At 34.4% G+C, this 21107-nt stretch overlaps 1 protein-coding gene and 1 non-coding gene across 4 annotated transcripts in view; both read right to left on the reverse strand.

Moving 5' to 3' along the window:
* The window catches only part of Pola1 (DNA polymerase alpha 1, catalytic subunit), a 313417-nt gene that overhangs the window by 253300 nt on the left and 39010 nt on the right, over positions 1-21107 (reverse strand). For all 3 annotated transcript variants that reach the window (XR_007589312.1, XM_050126455.1, XM_050126456.1), the window contains exons 17-26: positions 20812-20873; positions 19298-19387; positions 16155-16271; positions 14775-14950; positions 12339-12468; positions 11790-11909; positions 9794-9893; positions 7945-8069; positions 4806-4955; positions 4289-4411 (exon numbers count right to left, since the gene is read on the reverse strand). Coding sequence is in view for 2 of the 3 variants with exons in the window: in XM_050126455.1 (XP_049982412.1) it covers positions 4289-4411; positions 4806-4955; positions 7945-8069; positions 9794-9893; positions 11790-11909; positions 12339-12468; positions 14775-14950; positions 16155-16271; positions 19298-19387; positions 20812-20873 (1193 nt within the window). In the remaining variant the exon portion in view is untranslated. The remainder of the gene's footprint in view (positions 1-4288; positions 4412-4805; positions 4956-7944; positions 8070-9793; positions 9894-11789; positions 11910-12338; positions 12469-14774; positions 14951-16154; positions 16272-19297; positions 19388-20811; positions 20874-21107) is intronic.
* On the reverse strand, positions 8563-8691 carry LOC126491075 (small Cajal body-specific RNA 24). The gene has a single exon (XR_007589315.1). It is a non-coding gene; the product is annotated as a small Cajal body-specific RNA 24 (non-coding RNA).

A 21107-nucleotide genomic window follows, 5' to 3' on the forward strand; every position in this document is an offset into this window, starting at 1 on the left:
ATTGCACAGATTTCAGTTCTGAATAACTGAAAACAAGATCTTCTACAAGTGGTTGGGAAAACAGGCTGGCAATGACTCAACCTACAGGAGAGTAAAATAAAAATGCATGGTCAACTCCTGAACACACTATTTGAAATTACAATCGGAAATCCAGACCAAAAGTTGTTTCCTCAAGAACACAAATATTAAAGAAGGCAAAAACAAATTAATGAGTAAGTATTGATTATTTTATAAGAACAAATATCTCTGTTGTTAACAATTACACAATGAGTTTGCTTAGAAATCATTTAAAAATGTTTTAAATGACTCAATTTAAGAAAAAAAAGTATTTAGAGAGGCAAAATCACATATCATAACATTTCCAATTTTCTTTCAAGTTACCTATGGTACTATTACTCAGAAAGTTATGTGTCTCCGTGATCAGAGATACGATTTATTCACCTAATGGAAAAATTAGCTAATATAAATTAAATGATTGTTCTTATCAATAAAACTTACAATGTAAAAATCATCATTTTAAACACTAAATCTATTAGACTATTACAATCCTTTGGATCTCTTTTAGCCTTTATTTAGTATTTTCAAAAGTAGTAAGAATCTAAAATATGAAGATATTTAAGACACTAAATGGCCTTTACATTATTGTTCACAGAATATCTTTAATTGATTAATGATCTTAGGGTGTCTATCGCCATCTAGTGAACAATCACTTCAATTACTACAGCAGATATTTGACATTTGATAGTTGTCTTCATGGTTTAAACATTTGTGCCCACTCAGTGTTACCACTCAGGTTTACCCAATTTCTCTTTTTATGCCTCTTCATACACACATTGAGACTAAGAACAAATACAGATGGTATTGTTACATATTAACATCTAAGTGTCTATAAATGAAGTTTCTATATTTCTTCCCTGGATATGCTCAATTATTTTTGAATAACTAGTATGCTGTGAGATTCCTACATAAAATTCTTTCAACAGCAACTAATTCCTCTAATATCAAGCAATTAAAAATTATGGAATAGTTGAAGTGAGAAGGGATGAAGTATGAAAGATAAAACATGTAAAAAGACAATATTAATGTCCATTTGACATACTTTTATTATAAACCTGTTTTTAAAAGTACAACTAGAAATTACTTAAGTATTCTAGCAACCATATTACATAACAGAAATTAATAGGCCACCAAAGGCAAATCTGCATGATTCCAACAAAACTCAGCACACACAAAATCTACTTAAAAATAATATGGGAGGGAAGACATCAAGGCCATACCAAAACACAAAATTTTATGACTCCCCCGACTGTGCATTATTCCATATCGAAATGAAAACCCTTATAATCTTTACAAAGGCATGTTACCAGGATCCCTTCTCATTTCTATATGAACTTTAATTTTAATTAAAACAGGAAGCTTAAATGCAAAAACCTTGCAAGATCTTCAGGTTATTGCATTACTTTGTCCCTCTACCTTATGACCAAAACACCAGTTTATTAAGATGCAAAAGTATTCTCAAATTCACCCCTCCTACCTCTTTAACAATTAAGAAATGCTTGACAGGTGTATGCCTGCAATTATAGCACTTAAAAATCTTGGGTTCAAGGTCAGCCTATGGCATATTCTGTTTCAAAACATGAATGAAAATCTTTAAAAACAAAAGACTCCACAGTATATAGGAAAATGATGGCAAAATAAAACAGATTTTTCACTAGACTATTTATCTGTCAGTGTTACTAACTACTACCAATATTTTAACAATCATTATTATTTTAGTAAATAACTTCTACAGAGATCTTCGGATCTTCCAAACTAAGAATTGGCAGAGAATAGGTGTATTCAATACTTATTGCTTCTCATTAAATTCACAGTAAGGACATAACTACAACTGTAGAAGGTATTGTATATAGGAAAGAAGACAGATGAAAACGAAAAGAAAGAAAACAGAAACTAAGACTTTGAATCCATGATTTATTTCTAAACTTGTCAGAAATTCTTTTTTAGTGAAGTAAGCTCGGAAGTTTTATATTTTACTTATTATATATAATGGTATATTTTATAAAACAAAAAGTAAAAATTTAGCTTAGTTCTGTTACTGTTATATGTTGGACAACAAAAAGTAAAATTTGAGTTTTAAATTCCCTAATAAAAATCTAGCTAAAAGAAAATACTGCCCCTAAAATACAATGGATTAGGGGAGTTGGAGAGATCATTGGACAAATTTGGGGCTTATCATTATCAACGGTGCCCTTTTAAGCTTGTGGATTTCTGAGCCAATGCAGAAAATGTAACAACAGGGATTTCTCAACAGCAAGAGGCACACTCCAAGGGAGTAAATTGTCAACTATTGCCTCTCGTGAGAAACTTAAGAGTAACCTTGATCCAATCTCAATAGTCAACCTATGTATTATCACCCAGTTGGGGCATAGTGAGTGCATTTCCTAATACAAAAATAAGATGGTATTCTATCAGAAGCCACTGGATATATATATACAGAAACAAAATTTACATAATTTTGAGGTAAACTTAGCCTGAGAATCCAAAAACATCTTTCTTTCAACTAGCCCCTAAAAATATCTATATATTTCTTATGTAAAAAAGAAAATAAAAGGTCCATGTTATGTAATAATTGCTATTGGAAAGAATGACTGTCTAGGAATAAGGATGAAGACAAAGCAGAACTACAGTTGCAAAAACTATCCTTTAAAGGTGAACACAAATACAGTAAGACTTAGAATCAGGAAAATGCGGATTCAATTCAAGGTAGCCTCATCTACAAAACAGAATGCCATTATATGCTAAAGGACTCTGAAGTATTTTTGATATAAATATGCACAAAACAGCTCTTAACACACCATCATTATTCAATACATGCCTTGTTCTTTTCCTCTGTATCCTAACCCACATCTCTGAGACAAAAGAACAAGAGCAAAATGACTTGAAATATCATGATGTGTGCTTCATGTCACGACTGGATATTTACTTGTCAATACGGTAGTCACTCTCCACATGTTACCTATTCACGTTTAAATTCATTTTAATTACAACTAAATAAATGTAAAAACCCAGTTCCTCGTCTAATCGGGAATAACCAAATAAAAAATGTTTACCAGCACCTGTGTTTAGAGGCTATTATATATGGATAGCACACATAAAAATCATTTCCCTCTTAAGTTGTCCTGAAAGTACCAAGTAACAAGCATTTTAAGCTTTTCAGACCACAGAAGACTTCATCCTGACTACTCAACTCTACAACATAAATGAATGGACTTGGCTCCATTTCAATAAAACCTTAGTTATAAAACACAGACAACAGGTTGGGATTTGCCAGTATGATAGCTTGCCAATCATGACTCTAGAGTTTGAGTCCAGATGCTCAATATGAGCACTGTGAACTATGTTTCAACTAAGAAACCTTAAATTCAATGCAAGAAATCAGTATCTTAATGTACTTGAATTCAATGTTTAATATAACCATGTTTTTACAGATTACAAAATTAAAAACCTCTACACAAAGCATTAAAGCAGATTAACTTAAAATGTTAATAAAGTGGAAAGTATTTAATGGTAATTGGTCTATCATCTGTCATCCTCAAGTCAGTATGTAACTCCAGCTGTGACACAGACCTAGAATTCTGGATTCATATGCCCAATAACTTATTGAAAATGCCTAGAGATTTATTACTCAAAGACAACACACAGAAGACAGAGTTTTTGATCCCGTTCTTTGTTTTCTCCCTCTTAGTAAAAAAATATAAGGATCTACTGCTATTCTCCTGAATTCTAAATTGCTCTCATATTACATAGTAAACTATCCATTAAAACAATAAAAATTAGCTCCTATGTTAGCATGACAATCTAAATCTAAGCTAGCCTCCAGACATTCTCAAGGTTGCCACCATCTGAATTATCAGAAGAATGTTACTTCTATTATACGCATTCTAAATAGTTCTATACTTATTCAGTTGTTTTCCCAAATTATCCTCTCTTCAACTTAGGTACTCTACTTTCGTCCCATTCCCCCCACAAGTCTGGGTCAAATACAAGCTTTACATAATGTCTCACACTCAATCTTTATTGCCTAGAGGAAAGCCTGGCATATAAACATTCAATAATTGCATACACACGTGCAGAACTGACAAATTCTTAATCAAATGCCTATTTGTCTCAAACTTGTTCTAAACAAGAAATATTTCAAGCTGTAAAAAACCAGGTAATAAACTTAGTTCTCCCATATTGCAGCATATATTTACATATTTATTGATGTGAATTTTATTTTGCCATTTACCTCCCTTCCTTTGCATGTCACCAAGGCAGCCAGTGGTTTGGCATAAAATCTGCTGTAGGAAAATCCCAGACAACCATACATACTGTTTGCCGTGAGCTTCAAAGCCTTCTGTCGGATGTCATACTGCAGACCAACAAAATGACAAAAGATAAACAACAGTATCTGTAGATGCATAAGCATTACATTGGATATCTTTCTAGATCACAATAAGAGGGAGAAACTTTCAATATCCAGGGGTAAGGGGAATACTTAATACTCCATCTGTCTCCCCAGATTCATCTTGCCCTACCCTCTTAGAAGCAAGTACATAGACTACTGATTCCCAAGATTCTGTAAGATCTTGCTCAGATATGGCCTTAGCAGCTAGAGAAGACTTCTATTCTGAGGCAGTCTAGTGCATCTGAATGATTATTATCCAAAATAAAACAAGCACACCATACTATTAATCCCACTCCTCAATAACCAAGTAATAAAAAGTGAAACTGTCAAGCAAACATGCTGCAGTGAAAAGATTTACCTGAAGAACAAGGTCCGAATTTAAATCTTGCTGTTTCATTAGCTGTTTGACTTGTTTTCTCCGCTCTACCAGTTTCCGGATCTCTCTGGGCAAAATGCCCATATCTAAGTTTGGATCTGGCAACTCAGGGATCTGTTCTTGTTCCTCATCCTTAAAAACACACAATAGAAACTTCAGACAAGTTAAACATTAATAAAAAATAAATTCTAAAGTAATATTTGACAAGTGCTTTATCCCATTACCACGCCTTAGAAATCTTTCCTGTATGAGGAAATCAATAATTTAGATTTACTGTAAAAGGATGGAGTTTTACAAATGTGGAGCAACATGATTGGGAAAATTGGTTTTAAAATACAACTGTTAAGAAAAATTCCTAAGAATAAAAAAAAAAACCAGTGAAACTCTTTGCTTTTTAACATTTGTACAACCAAACAAAATGCTATAGAATGTTTCACAACAATTACTATAAATGCTTTTGCTGTTAAAAATAAAGAAGTTATGTACTAAATCAGCAAATCTCTTTTTAAGATTTGGATCACATTTAAATAGGTCATGACATTTCTAAAATTAATTCACATATACACACATATATATTACACATATTCCTTAGTGTTTATGGAGTACCTTTTACCTATAAATTGCTTTGCAATCACCAGAAGAATAGCAACATTTTAGAAAGGCAATCAGTAGTCTTCTTATATTAAAATTTACAGCAGGAAAAAGCAGGGAAAGCATTAGGGCTTTTTTCTCAAGCCTCCATTAATCCTATTAACAGGCTGCAAAGAACAGCCAGGCACAGTTACACTTTGAAAGGCTCAAAATTAAAAATAAACCTTTTGACTTAAAGCATGTCAAGTCAATGCCATTTGATAACCCAGTCTTTAAAAAGTATGGGATTTTATAAAGATCAATATCATAAAATAAGTACCCTTACAATACTAATAAGGACCTATTGTTTTCCAATATAGCACATGATGATAGCAAACCTATGTAAGAGACCTTGGTATATATTCCACTGTATTTCAGCAACTAGAGTCATATAAAAAGTAATCGAAAAGATTCTTGGGACAGAAAATTTATAATTCATCTGAAGCCCTACCACCACTACAGGGTGAAACTACCTGCTCTGAAAACCAAATGAGGTGCTGTACATGAAAATGATAAAGAATTCATAAATTAATACACGTATAGTGTTTCTTAAGATGACCTCTTGGATCCTTCCACTCTATTATATGTCCAGAAACCAAAATGAAAAGTTCAAATAAGCAAAACATTGGTAGGCATCAGTTGTGAAAGCAGAAGAATAACTGTCACATTTCTTAGAAAATATCAGGACACAGCCAGAGTATCAACAGCAGTTGCTAATTTGGGGGGTTTGTATGTCCAATACTTTCTTTGTAAAATTATCCTCTAATCCCACAGAGAGGTCCACTTTTAACAGTCAGATTCATAGTGAATGAATCCATTCCTGTGGAGAAAAGTGATAGGACTAGGGGTGATGACTGACTCAAGCAAGTCTATCAGATACTCTCTTCTAGGAATATGGAACTAGAACAAAAAAAAAAAAAAACAATACCAGACAGTTTGAAACTAAAGGATATATAAATTTAGAACCTGGAGGACAAATGGGGAGAAGGCAGGGGGGAAAAGAAGGGAGGGACAGATGGTGAGATGGATAAATGTGATGAGTAATAATCCTATGCTCCACTGAGACACGATTATTCTAGAAATACGGACAAATGAATCTCAGAAACAGTATGCTAAGTGAAACAAGCCAAACACATGAAAAAATCACACCCTTTATGATTCCATTTACATAGAATGTCCAAAGTAGGCAATTTTACAATCAGAAAGATTCATGGTTGCTGCTGAGAAGACAAATCTCTAATAGACCATTCCAAACTCATGATCGCAGACATGGCCTAGGTTAAGTTCATTAAGTCAAAAAATAAAACAAAAAGACATGAATGTGGGAAGAGGGGCTTATAGAGAAAAAGGATTTGGAGAGGGTGTGGATGAGAGCAAACAGAATGCATTATATATATTCACAAAACTGGCAAAGAACAAATTAATAAAAATCTGCAGTGAAAAAAATTAATGACACGCTAGAGCTGGGATGGATAGAGGAACTTGTTAGAAGTGACAGCTACATGGATTTTGTGGACTAATCGAGCTGAATGAAGCAATGGTTTACAAACTATGAAGACACTAAGAACTAACACTGCACACTATAAATAAGCAGACTGTATGGTAAGTGAATTATATCTCTACAACATTGTTTTTTAACAAAGACACAGAACCAGTCTAAATCTCTTTTTGGTTGGTCCTCCTTCTTGATGACAATGAAAGTATTTAATTAGGGCTGGAGAGAGAGTTCAATCAGCAAAACACTTACTGAAAAAGCATGAAGACCCAAATTTGTATCACCACAATCTAGGAAAGAGCATGCACGGGGCCAGTAGGAAGGTAAAAGATTTTTTTTTTGGGGGGGGGGGGGAGCGGGTTCAAGATGGGTTTTTCTATGTAGCCCTGGCTGTCCTGGAATTCTCTATAGACCAGGCTGGCCCCAAACTCAGAGATCTACTTGCTTCTGCCTCCCAAGTGCTGGTGTTAAAGGCGTGTGTCACTACCTTTTAATGTACAAGCCTCACAGACTAGTTTGATCCCTAGAAACCAGTGAAAAAAGGGATAAGTCCTAAAAGTTATTTTCTAACCTCCACATGAACATTTACATTGACGCACCAACAAAAATAATGAATAATAATGAATATTTTGTAAGGTCAACATGGTGCTACACCCAATAAACCAGTTGGGGGATGTGTGACTGACACAGGTAGATCCCAGGACCTCCCTAGCTAGCCAGTCTAGTCAAAACGACTAGCTCCAGGTTTAGGGAGAGACCCTGTCGCGAAAATTTAAGGTGAAGATTGACAGAGGAAGACACTGGCTGGCAGTCAACACCGAGCATTCACGCATAACACATTTGCACAGAAACACACATGGACACATGAACATATCCAAGAAAGAATGTTGTTAATACAACCATTCAAAGGAAAGAGAAATAACTATGATAGTAACCCCTTTGGCTCTTTGGGAATACCTTTAAAATTGACTTCAAGAGCCCCAGCTGAATACAAACCTCTGCAGCTTTCTGTACCTCTGAAGCAACTCTTTGTACTGTTGTAAAACAAATGTTAAATTCCTGAATGATGGAAGGATATAAACTGTTGAAATCCAGGAGCAAAATGAACTTGTCATAAAAACCTAAAACAAAAAAGCCACATAATATCACATAAAAGTCAAAAGAAAAGTGCCATCAAAATACCTCACTATATAGAAACTGTATAACATCCAGCACTGTAAAGCAGATAAAATGGGGGGGGGTTAACTACAAATCTATAAAATGACTTAGATTACAGTAAAATACACAGCACAAAAGAAAGAGTGAAAAGACTGCCTTTCTTGAGAACCAGTGACAGTGACAACCAACCTGCTCTCAGGCAGTTCCAAAACATGTCATTATTATGTGCAAACACCTTCCCTTGTCAATTGTTTTAGAAATTATCATGTTTGATTCCAAAAAACAAACACAGTTAAGTTTAAGTATTCTTTCCCACTGTTCTCACCCCAACATAAAAAAAAATGCAGTAAGTGGTTATACTGCATATATTTTTAAAACCTCACCTTCAAGGAATAAAATTGTCAGCACATTTACCTCTACAAAAACTGTTTCAAATCAATCAAGAAATGGATATATAAATGTCAGTAGTGGGACGATCGACCATTTTTTCTTGTAAAAGGATGAAGAGACAACTACTATATTTCTCTAGGACATTTATAAAAAGTTATCTTCACCTTGAGAAGAAACTGACAATATAAATGTCCACTGAAACAGAACTGCAAACTTGCATTGGTAGTAGACAGGGTTTCTCTTTGGAGCCCGTCCTGAAACTAGCTCTTGTAGCTCAGGCTAACCTTGAACTCACAGAGGTCTACCTGTCTCTGTCTCCCGTCTCTGTCTCCCAAGTGCTGGGATTAAAGGCATGTGCCATCACCAGCCAACTTTACTCCTCATCTCAGTCCCACTTACTCCTTCTGCTCTTCTGTGGTAGATACCATCATCTCCTTTTCATAGAAAAAGAGACTGGGGTAAAAGAAATTAAATAGGCAGCACCCAAACCAATATCTAACACCAAAAGTATCACAGCTAATAAAATTGTTTGTAAAAAAAGTCTCCTCCTGAGTTACTTGATAAAATTCACACTAAATGTGAATATACATAATTATACTATTGAGTATACACACTTGCAAACAACTAAGATGGTCTGAAAAACAGGAAAGATGAACCTCTAAACATCACAAACCATCTTTCCCTTCTGCACAACAAAGAAAAGGCACTTTCCTATTAAATTTTAACTCAGTGGTTATTTTACTTTTTTAAACATTGTTTTCCAAATTACCTGGCACACTGGGCAAAGGTGAGGACATTCTCACATAAAGAAGGAAAATTAGGTAATTCTACTACAGGCCGAACAGCAATCTCTATATTAGAGCAGAGACTGAAACTTGAGTAAAGACCAAATTTGAGATATTGCGTATATTTTTCTAACACCTATAAACTAACAGCATTCCAAATAGCTAGAAATTAATATATATAAAAGATAAGTGAAATTTAAGTTTCAAGGTATATAAGTAAAGCTGTGTTGACATATGGCAAAGAATTCATATTAATTCCATGTTAAGTAACTAGTAAACTAGATTTCACATGTATAAAGATAAAACTATTAAGTCATTAATAAACCAGTTTGCTTACCTCCAATATAAAAACAGATATTTACATTACAATTCATAACAGTAGCAAAATTATAGTTATAAAGTAGCAATGAAATAATTTTATGGTTGGGGGTCACCACAACATGAGGAACTGTATTAAAGGGTCACAGCATTGAGAACCAACAGGGGCAAACCAAACTGCTACCAAGTCTTACCAACTTTGGGGTCCAAAACCAAGCCTCCAGCATAAGCCGCTTTCTTACGTCCTTTCTTGTATTTATTGGTATCTCCATCAATTTCTTCATCTTCATCTCCCTATTTCAAATGGAAATACAACATCACCAGCTAGCAACTAGCTAATGAATTATAATACTGGGTTACAAAAAATATTTACTTTTACTTAATGGTCCTACCTATGTGGGGGAAATCTATTATTATATTACATTTATGGATCCAAATGAATGCCAAGCATGATAGTTTCTTAAGTAAATAACCAGTTTTCTGAATTCTCTATTTAACTGTCTCTGGAATCCTAGAAATTTCATTTGAGGACTAGGGATATAGCTCAGCTAACATAGTGCCCTCCTAGCACTTACAAAACCCTAGTTCCATTACCAGTACCACATAAAACCAGGTGTGATGACACATACCTGTAAGCCCAGTGGGTTGGAAGGTACAGCCAGGAGGGTAGTAAATTCAAAGGCATCCTCAGATATATAAGAAGCTAGAGGACAGCCTGAGCTAAATTAGAGCATGTTTAAAATATATGTATTTTTTAAAAATGAGCAAAAAGAAGAAAATTTTATTTTAAAATCAATAGGTATTAAAATGTTTCATGTTACATAAATGTTGAGATTGCAAAGGAGTTTTACTAAATTCACTACTCTGGCTGGGCAGTGGTGGCATGTGCCTTTAATCCTACTATTCGGAACAGAGGCAGGTGAATCTCTGAGTTTGAGGTCAGCCTAGTCTACAGAGTGAATACTGGGATGGCCAGTGCTATACAGAGAAACTCTGTCTCAACCCCTCACCCCCCAAAAAACAACTAATCTTATATTTATGATGAAAAAGGGATAAAACATTCTTCTGATTATCATTATTCTAATTATTATTACTTTTATGATATGGGGTCTAGGTATGTTGTTCTGGGCTCAAACAATCCTCTTGTCTCAATCTCCCAACTCTAGCAAGTACTATCATGCATGGCTGATTGCCATTATTAGTAGGAATTTCTTAAAATAACTATGCCCACAAAATGAAAAATCCACTTTCAAGCAATTTATTAACAGTTAACATTCAATACCTCTGCAGAAGTTAAATAGATCTAAATTAGTATTTGCTGTACGATTTTCAATAATGTGCCTAAAAATAAATGAAACTGAGTCACACGCTAACACTCAATTCCCATTCTTAATTACTATCAGTACTGATAAAATGGAAAATAGAGTAAGTTTTAGTTCCAAAGTCATAGAATCTACTTCAGAAACCTGATTGGTGTCATAATCGCACTAGTAGCAGGTTGTGTGACCCCAATCCGAAAATCTAAAGTTCAAAATCTGAAGATTTTTAAGTGAAAATTAATGACTCTACGAGCAGAAATTAGCACATCATCACATGTACCAGGAAATTTAATTATTATAAAATCACTTTCAGGTAATACAAGCACCCATACACACAACACACACATACACACACACACACACACACACACACACACACAATTAATTTTGTGTTTAGAGATATATTCCCATCCTAGGGTTTCTCACCACATATATACAAATGTTCCAAAATAAAATAAATAAATAAATCTAAAACACTTCAATCCCAAGCATTTTGAATTAGGGATACTCAACATATCTATAAACTACAACACAAAAACCAAACCTCAAAGGCTAAAGCAACCAAAGGTTTAACTGATATTTAGCTCTGAGTAAGTCTTAGTGAGAGCAAATATTTTCTATATATGGTCATTCATCAAAAAGTCTAACGAAGTCCTCAAAGACATTCACAAACAATTTTGCCTTTACAGAGAAAAGTAGAGAGGGAAACAATCACACAGATACAACAGAACAAGCTCAAGAATAATCCTAATTTACAGAAAATTAATTATAATTTTAGAAGCAGATGCCAAAGCAACTTTTTAAAAAATTACCTAGGCAATAAAAAAGGAGGGAAAAGAAAAGGCAAAGTACTATACAATCTTGTACCCACCAGTTTTTGCTGAGGTTTTCTGAAAATCTGCTTGTCAGGCACAATATAGTTGTTTTCATAAAATGCATGAAGCAACAAGAACTCATTTCGTTCAGATCGTCCACCCATCAGTGTTCTGGACTATTAAACAGAATTTTTAAACCATTGAGCTTAAAACCATCACAAACAAAAGCAATGTTGAGTCAGTTTATTTAATCATGGAACCTCCTTCAACTACTCAGCAACAAAGGTTACTTTTTCTAAACTAGCTTTCTCTTTAAACATTAAGGGAGATAAAGTGAGCTTAAAATACTGTCAGTGTATCACTCCACTAAAAACATCCAGATGTTAGAGATAAGATCCTTATGTTCACTCAAATCTCTACATACTGCACCTGGCATTCCTCCCTTTTTCCCAACCAGTTGTTGCTTTTACAAAAGCTCAGCTTTCAGAATCCCAGCTCCTCATTTTATAAGCATGCATTTAGGTTCATTATCATATAACAACTATCCCAAGAAAACACTGAATCCAACAGGAAATGCTTTTTCCCCCTTTCTAAGTTAAATTTACCATAATGTTCCCAGCGATGTTAGTGATCTGCAATGCTAATGGAAGAACATTTAGCTCATACATGATCTGCAAAATGAATCTGGCATCTTTCCAGACTTGTTCCAACAGGTACAACAGATGAGAAGATTCACTGTACAGAAAAGTAAGAATGAAACAGAATCAAGCAATTAAAAGATACAATGACTGTAATCAGAACTTAAAATATTAAGGAATTTTTGGTGTACGTAACTTCAAAGCAACGGAACCTTGGCTTCGGAAACTATTTAAAATAAAGTGGCTAAATAATTAGAAATGCATTTATACCACCAATCCCAGTATCCTTCTCTCAACAAAAAAAAAAAAAAGAGAGTGAAATTATGTGTTAACTATAGCTTAAAATTTATCTAGTGTTAACCATAACCTAAAAACTATCTAAATTCTTTTTTCATTCAATCAGTAAGTATATATTACAAGGCAACTATGTATCGGGCACTGGGTATGACCAAAGGCACAAATTCCTGTCCTGGTGGGGGAAACACAGTATAAAAAGAAAAATAAATAGATAATATTCATACAATGGTAAATAGGTGTTAAAGACAAACAAAGGGGTAAGAAACAAAGAAAATTTAAACTTTCAGGAGCAAAAGCTGAATTTTTATAGAGAGCTAGGGAAAAAGTCATTGAAAAGAAAGACCAAGAAGTGGCAGGACAAGCCATTATAATAGATGTGTATTTTAGAGAACAGCATTCCAAATAAAAGCACAAAGACTCTGAGTGAGGCACTAATCTAGCAGTTACAGGAACACAATGAAGTTGATATGGCTGGATCAGGGACTAATAGTTAGAAATAGCAGTAAAATAACGTAAAATCAACACCACAAAGACACAGTGTACAGGAACTAGTAAGCTAAAGTAAGGACTTTAAGTAAAAGTAGTATCACTAAGAAACTTTGATTAGACTTAATTTGAGCAGGATTACTTTGTTTCTGGATTAATTATGAAGAAAACTTTAGAGGGCAACAAAATTGGTACATAAACCCACTACTATGATTTGATATTATTTGGTTCATTTGAAACTGGGGAGTGGCGTTTAATCCCCATGATGAAGTACTATGGGACATACAAGGATAGACCCTCAGACCTTGATGTCATTAGTACCATCAGCTACCCATGAAGTGCTATGAGGATGAACACACATATACTAAAGATGAAGCTATTGAGTCTCCATGACTGAACACTGGTAACTTTATAAGAGAGATTAAAGGTTATAGACATGTATGTACTTTTCATCAAATGATACTAAACAATAACGCAACTCTATCAGAGGAGATCCATCAATCTTGGACCTTCAGAATCATATATCAAAACAAACCCTTCCTTTTCATATCATCCAAAATGCGGTATTATCAACAGAAAATGGACTAAGACATTCAGTGATTCAGGGGAAAAAAAAGAGTATGGTAGCTTAGGGTAGGGTAGGTTCAGTGAAAGTTAAAGAAGTACTAGGAGCTTTATTTAAAAAACACGGCTGAAAAAATCCATTGATGAATCTATTGTGGGATGTAAGACAGAGGAATCAAGGATGTCTAAGAGGTGTGAGGTAGAAGATGACTTTGAAGACTTTCAGAAAGTTGTAACATTCATAACTGTCACTGATACAGTTATGAAAGACTAAAAACAGAATCTACGAAGAGAAAAAACAGTTCAGTTTTTAACAAGCTGAAGGTTCATACTAGATATGAATCTAGAATTTGGTAGGATGTTTAAAACAAAAATATACAGGTGGGAGGCAGTAACACCAGTATCTAAGCTACACATCAGCCAGCCTAGAGAGGAAAAATAGTCAGAAGTAGATGAAGAACTCAGGAGAAATAGGCTTAGAAAAGGGCTCAATAAGAAGCAGAAACTATGCTTTGCCTACGGGTTTTTTACCTTTCTTTATTTGTATCTTTCTTTACTTCTTACTTCATGACTGGCATCTTCCTCTCCTTTTCTTACTCCTCCCTCCTCACATTCTTCCCTAGATTTCTCCCTCTATTTATTCTCTCTGTCAGCCAGTAGCACCTATTTCTCTCTCCTGCCTAGATATTCAGCTCTTTATTACACCAATCAGGTGTTTTAGGCAGGAAAAGTAACACAGTTTTACAGAGTTAAACAAATGCAACATAAAAAAGGCAACACATTTTTGCGTCATTAAACAAATATTTCACAGCATAAATGAATGTAACATATCTTAAAATAATATTCTACAATACAGGTCAACTGATTCCATTAGAATAATTCAAGAGATAAACTAATTTAAAGTATGAAAATAATGGATATGATGGAATTGGTATAAAGAGATTAATTTTCTGCTCCATGGCGACTGGCTGGTGTACCTCCAGTCTTAAGACAGTAGTAGCACCTTACTGTTGCTCAATTCAAGAAAGATTAATTCTAAGTAATACAGGGTCATACCTATACATGTTTCGTATATTTTCTGTTGGAATTACAATCCTTTCAGTTTTCAGAATCTGTTGGACAAGTTCAGATAAATGGTAGCTTTTACAATGAATCAATTCTTTTGCTGAAATTTCCACATCACATATCATTCGGCCACAGGTAGCGTTTCTTTCACCAAATCCACTCCGGCTCTACAAGGCAAAAAAAAAAAAAAAAAATCAAAACAAATCTCATGAAGAGGCAAATACTGAGAACAATCTGTTCTAACCTATTTTGGAAGTGTCCCCAAAATAACAATATTAAAATTCTCCCTCCACTCATAAGTCAGGTGCTTTTGAAGACCTACTGTATATCTATCTGATGATGCTCTAGGTACTTAGTATATCACTGTGAATAAAACAATTCCTAGTTATATAATTAACAATTATACAATGTAATCAAGAAGTCAAATGGTTTTAGAAGGCAATTAAGTACATGGCAAAGGAGATATCAAAGAAGGGTGAGGGACAGAGAATTTGGAGGGACTGTATCTTAGAGTGATCAGGGAAGACCTTACCAAGAAGATGCCATATAAAGAAAAACTTGAGCTTCACATGATGGTTTATGCCTTCAATGCCAACACTTGGAAGCCAATGCTTGGGGACTGCCATGAGTTCAAAGTCAGCTGCAGCCACCGACTCCCCTCCCATCTCAAAATAACAAATACCCAAACAAACAAAAATTTCAAAGGGGGCAGGGAAGCAGCAGCAAAACAAGTATTTGAATAAATGCTAAAAATGACCTTATTACCTTAAAGATATGAGCAGAGGTAAAAAGAGCTGTAGCCCCAACTCTTGATTCCTAACAATAGAGTTCTCTAGAAACCCTTGGCATTATAAAAGGTACCGATTCCTAAATTCTCTGCTGAAGCAACATGTTCACTTTAGTTGTAACCTTTAGGTAAAATAAGATTTCAAGCATAAGCACTATCACACTTAGTAAGAAAATGCTTCATTCAAGAAAGTACCAAAGCCCATACATGCAAGCATAGCAAGACCTTGTCTCAAAAAGAAAAAAAAAATATTAAAAGGCCAGCCTGAGCTACAGGAAACTCTCAAAAAGCAAACAAACAAGAATAAGTGAAAAGGGAGGAAATAGGGAAAGAGGAATATAAACTTTCCGTCATCAACCAGCAGTATGTAGTTATGCTGTAAAAATTTACAAGAAAGACGGGGTAAATACTAACTTCCTTCTTCACACTGACATTGTAGGAGGTTGAGAACCATGACATGCAGTGCCAAGCAATGTTTTATTTATTCAGTTCTGGTATTAAATCAATTCCTGTTCAAAAGACAGTGCATTCCCCAGTAGCTACCTCATATTTAAAAACCAAATAAAGTGAAATTTTGAAATTACCCCAAGTTTTGGCATGTTGGATCGCCTCAGTCGACCTATCTTGGACCAGTAAGGAACTTTGCACACATTAATTCTTTGCAGAAGCACTTCCATTTCAAAACCACAAATATTATGACCCTAGTCAGAAAAAGACAGCCAATCACATAACAAATACAAATTAGATGATTTGTCTTCAAATGCAGAATTTCTTTAGCCTTTCTTTCTCTGGTCTCTTAACTCAAGAGCTTACCTCCAATTGGGGTCCTTTCTCCTTCAGTATCAGCAGTATTCATTAGTCTTGACATTAACTAGGCTGCTAAGCAGATTGCTGAAATAAACTAACTGATACAAGGTTCATATGGTGTCTTTTAATTTACTACTCAAGTCTTACAATGTTGGAGGCAAATGCAAATTTTAATGTCCCATACCTTTTACATGATCAATAAGAATTTAAAAACAACAAAAAAACTGTGTTATATACGTTTACATAGGACTTCTAAGGAACTCAAACTAATTTCATTTAAAACTGAGCATGAACACAACTGTGTTGGACCTTTAATCAGTGCACAACAAAATATAAATACTAGTAAATACTAGAAAACAAAATTAAACAGTAGATAAGTTATGGGACTATGGCAGGTGGTGGTGGCGCAGGCCTTTAATCCCAGCACTCGGGAAGCAGAGGCAGGTGGATCTCTGTGAGTTCGAGGCCAGCATGGTCAACAAGAGCTAGTTCCGGGACAGGTTCCAAAGCTACGGAGAAATCCTGTCTTAAAAAAAAAAAAAAGGTTTATGGGACCAGAGACATGGTTTAGCATTTAAGAGCTCTGGCAGCCCTTCCACAGGTCCTGAGTTCAATTCCCAGCAGCCACTGGTGGCTCACAACCATCTCTACTGGGATCTAAACCCTCTTCTGACATAAAGTCAAGAACACTCATATACATAAAGTAAATAAATAAATCTTCAAAAAAGAAAAAATAAAAGTTATTTAACACAACCTGAGTTTTCTATAATTTCCAATTTATATCATTTGAATAATATTTTTAACATAGCTAGGTTTACTAAAAAATCAGGATGTTTCAAATAATTCAGATCAATCCATAGATTATTTTAATTAAAGATATATACTACCACTTAGAATAAAGAACATTTTATTAGAGATTGAACGAACTAGTAGTTGTGAGGGTCTGGAGAAATGGGGAAATAATGCTCTAAAGTAGTGGTTGTCAACTGTCCTAATGCTGGGACACTTTAATACAGTTCCTTATTGTGGTGACTCCATGCTACTTCATAACTGTAATTTTGCTACTGTGATATATTGTAATGTAAATATTTGTGCTTTCCAACTGTCTTAAGCAATCCCTGTGAAAGGGTCATTCAACCCCTCCAGGGGGTCGCAAACCACAGGCTGAGAACCACTGGTCTAGAGTTTTAATTTTAAAAGATAAAGAGCAACAGAGATAGCAACAGAGCAATATTGGAGGTGGTGACAAATGCACATTATGAATGCATATAGTACCAATGAATCTACATTTAAAGGTGGTTAAAATGACTAATTTTAAGTTATAAAAAGCTTACCACTACATGAATGTACATATACTGTACATATTTATGTACTGCCATAATATATAGATATATAAAACACATATATATGTTTTATGTATATATATACATAAGATATATATATATCTTATGTACTGCCATAATATATAATATAGATATGTATACATATATCTACATATTTATGGCAGTTTATTTATTAATAAAGGAACAGAGGGACAGGACAAAAACTTATTTCCAAATTATTATGGCTAGGGTCTCATCTTGCATCTGGATCTGTCATGTACTTCTCTCTAATACCTTAGGCTGGGTATCCCAGGCTCATAACATCTACTTGTCATTCAAAAGACTGTTTTTAAAGGGTGGTATGGGTCTACTGCTAAGTCACAGCACTGTATATAAAATCTTTCTGGCACTTTAAAGAAAGGTCCTGAAATAATATAAGGTTATACAGACTTTGGCAACATTCCATATACAGATATAAGCTACACCACTACCAGCTAAGGCGTCCAACAGGAAAAATGAGGTTGAAGACACAGTAAACAATCTTTTTTTCGCTCCAGAATGGATTATAGAACCTTGGATCTGGGCTTTCCACACAGGAAGCACTCTACCACTGAGCAATAACCCCAGCCTCTCCATATTTTTTCTCAAATATCTACTTATCTCTAATCTTACATCACAAGTTGTTGATGTAACCAAATTAATAATATCACATTTAAAATATATAGGAATTGGTAGCCTACCCACTGCTTTAAAAAAATATAAAATCAGATTAAAAAAAAAATCAGATTGATCCAGTAACTCAGACAAAAGAAAAGAAAGGATCAAGAAGCCTCTTAAACTAAGGAAGGTCAGAGAATACACAAAAGGAAAATGGGCTTTACTACAAGGAAAAGGTACGAATCAACAATAAATTACTACCTTACAGTCCAATGGGAATACAGCAAATTGCCAAGATGAAAAACAAATCTCTACCCCTGAGCTCTCAAAGGAATCATAAAGATCCACTGAGCTCTTAAAATATTTACTTTTGTATTTGTAATTTATCCCAAACCAAGAAAATCAATTAGAGTCATGAAGATATTGGCAATTTACACATATTCACTTATCAGTGTGCTACAAGAATCTAGCAATTTAAGCCAGGCGGTGGTGGCGCACACCTTTAATCCCAGCACTTGGGAGGCAGAGGCAGGTCTCTATGAGTTCCCAGCCTGGTCTACCAGAGCTAGTTCCAGGACAGTTAGGACTGTTACACAGTAAAACCCTGTCTCAAAAAAAAAAAAAAAAATCACGAATCTAGCAATTTATACATATTCGTTTACTGAAGTGCTACTTTGTTAATGGAGGTAACTAAATATCCTGAGCTGACTTCTAATTCAAGAACTGCTCTTACACCAGGAAAAACTATCTAGCATGGGTTAGGATTATTCCTCCTTAGATAGATGAGCAAATCTCACCAATCCAAGGGGTCATTTAATTCTAAAACATCCTTTGATATTAAAAGTAAATAATCAATAAAAAGCAAATCACCAAGAAAGTTGCACAGAAAAGAATGAAGGAATGAAAACACTTCCCCATGACATGATCAAATATCTACTCACCACAAGAATATCAGGATCAATTTTGTGAACTTTTGCAAGGAAAAATCCTAGCAAAGTTCTTTCTGTTGCAGCAACCTCAACCTTCATATTCTGTTAAGATACCAATCAAGACTTTAAAATACCACAAGCCTTATTTTCTTGCCCAACCAGGGTAAGATTTCTTAGTGTTAAATGTAATCGTTCACTTCTAAATAAGATATAGCAATAAAATTTCTGATCCAGGTTTTGCATAATAATAACTGCACAAAATCTCTGAGGACCTCATTCTAGTAATATGCATGCAAATCATGCAAAAATTTAAGTGCTAAGCAACATCAAGAGCAGAACTGTCCTTCCACAGAGACATGTTTGTACACTGGACACATTTAAAGCGTATAAATCAGAGTGTCTTTCCAAAACATTGCTTTTTTTCCCTGGAAGACTTTGTTGTTTATGTATTTATCAAAGAAATCCCAAGGATTCTATAAACTAATCTCAAATAGCAGGGTGAGAAACAATAAATAAGAAACTAAAACAAGCATGTACTGAAGAATTGCAATATATTACGTTTTTGGTTGTGAGGCTAGCCTTAAATGACTGAGCAATCTCTACAGCCCAGGAATTGCAATGTCTTAAATAGAAATATCAACCCTCACACAAAAAAACCTCAACTTGGATAGTGAATATCTATCGGGTATTCAAAACTGCTCATATTAAAACGCTTTTAAAACAAAGGTTGATTACTATTATGTTTTCTATAGCTCAGTTTTTAAAAATGTCACTTTGACTTTACGGGAATTTTCCTACATCATTTTATTTGAATAGATAATTCAGGACAGATCACAAATGACAGTAATACAATAGGAACCCCTACCTCTAAGAAGCCAACTGAAACAGCTTTAGAGTGGACCCTTACAAATTGCACCATCTAATTTTGTCACATGAAAATATTAACAAACAAAATAAACCTACCTTTTCAACACTATCATTTCACAAAACAAATAATGTACTATTCAAAAACTACATCCTTTAGAGTAAATATATTTATTTTTATAAAGAACTCAGTTCATTATAATGCTTCCACTGCCATTTTATTAAAGGTTTATGATACCAACTTCACACAACATACTTGAGTTCAGAAATCACTGATGGGCTTGGCTCAGCAAATATAAAACCTGTCAGTACATGGTCTTTTAATACCCACAGTATTCCCAACACTACATGGTTTCCCTCAATTTGGAGAGGGGCTCTATCCAACATGGTTCCAAAATATGTGATCACTTTAGAAAAGCCTCCATATATGCTAACTGATGGTAGGTTTGAATGTATCCATATCATAATTCCATCATCATCCGAAACTAATTTAAGCATTATTAAACATGCTTAGTCTTATATTCATAATGTATTTTATCAAGTTAGTACCATAGTTCAATACACCAAGAAGAGATCTAATAAAGTAAAAAATAGAATAGATGCTATTTTCCTATTCTCTTTCCAAACAGATATTCTACACTTAAAAGAAATGAGTAATTTACCTTTTTCTTAATGACTTCCTTGAAAGCACATGGGAAAATACAGTCTTTTGGCTTAGAGACAACTATAGGAAGAAAAACACAAGATTTTGTCACTCATTTTAGACCAATATCAGATAGTACATGCTTCTAAACGGAAATTGCTTTAATATAAATTTCACATGAGCCCTAAAGAGTTAAGAAAGTCAAGATCTCCAGTTAGTCATATTGTTGGACCTCAAAACAACAACCAAGAAGGGACCCTTATGTCTGTATAACTGTACAAAATGCTTTGATCAAACGTTTGTTTTCCATCCAAG

The sequence above is a fragment of the Alexandromys fortis genome, unplaced genomic scaffold (assembly GCF_014885135.2).
Source record: "Alexandromys fortis isolate MF-2015 unplaced genomic scaffold, M_Fortis_MF-2015_v1.1 scaffold_256, whole genome shotgun sequence".
NCBI classification, from domain to species: domain Eukaryota; kingdom Metazoa; phylum Chordata; class Mammalia; order Rodentia; family Cricetidae; genus Alexandromys; species Alexandromys fortis.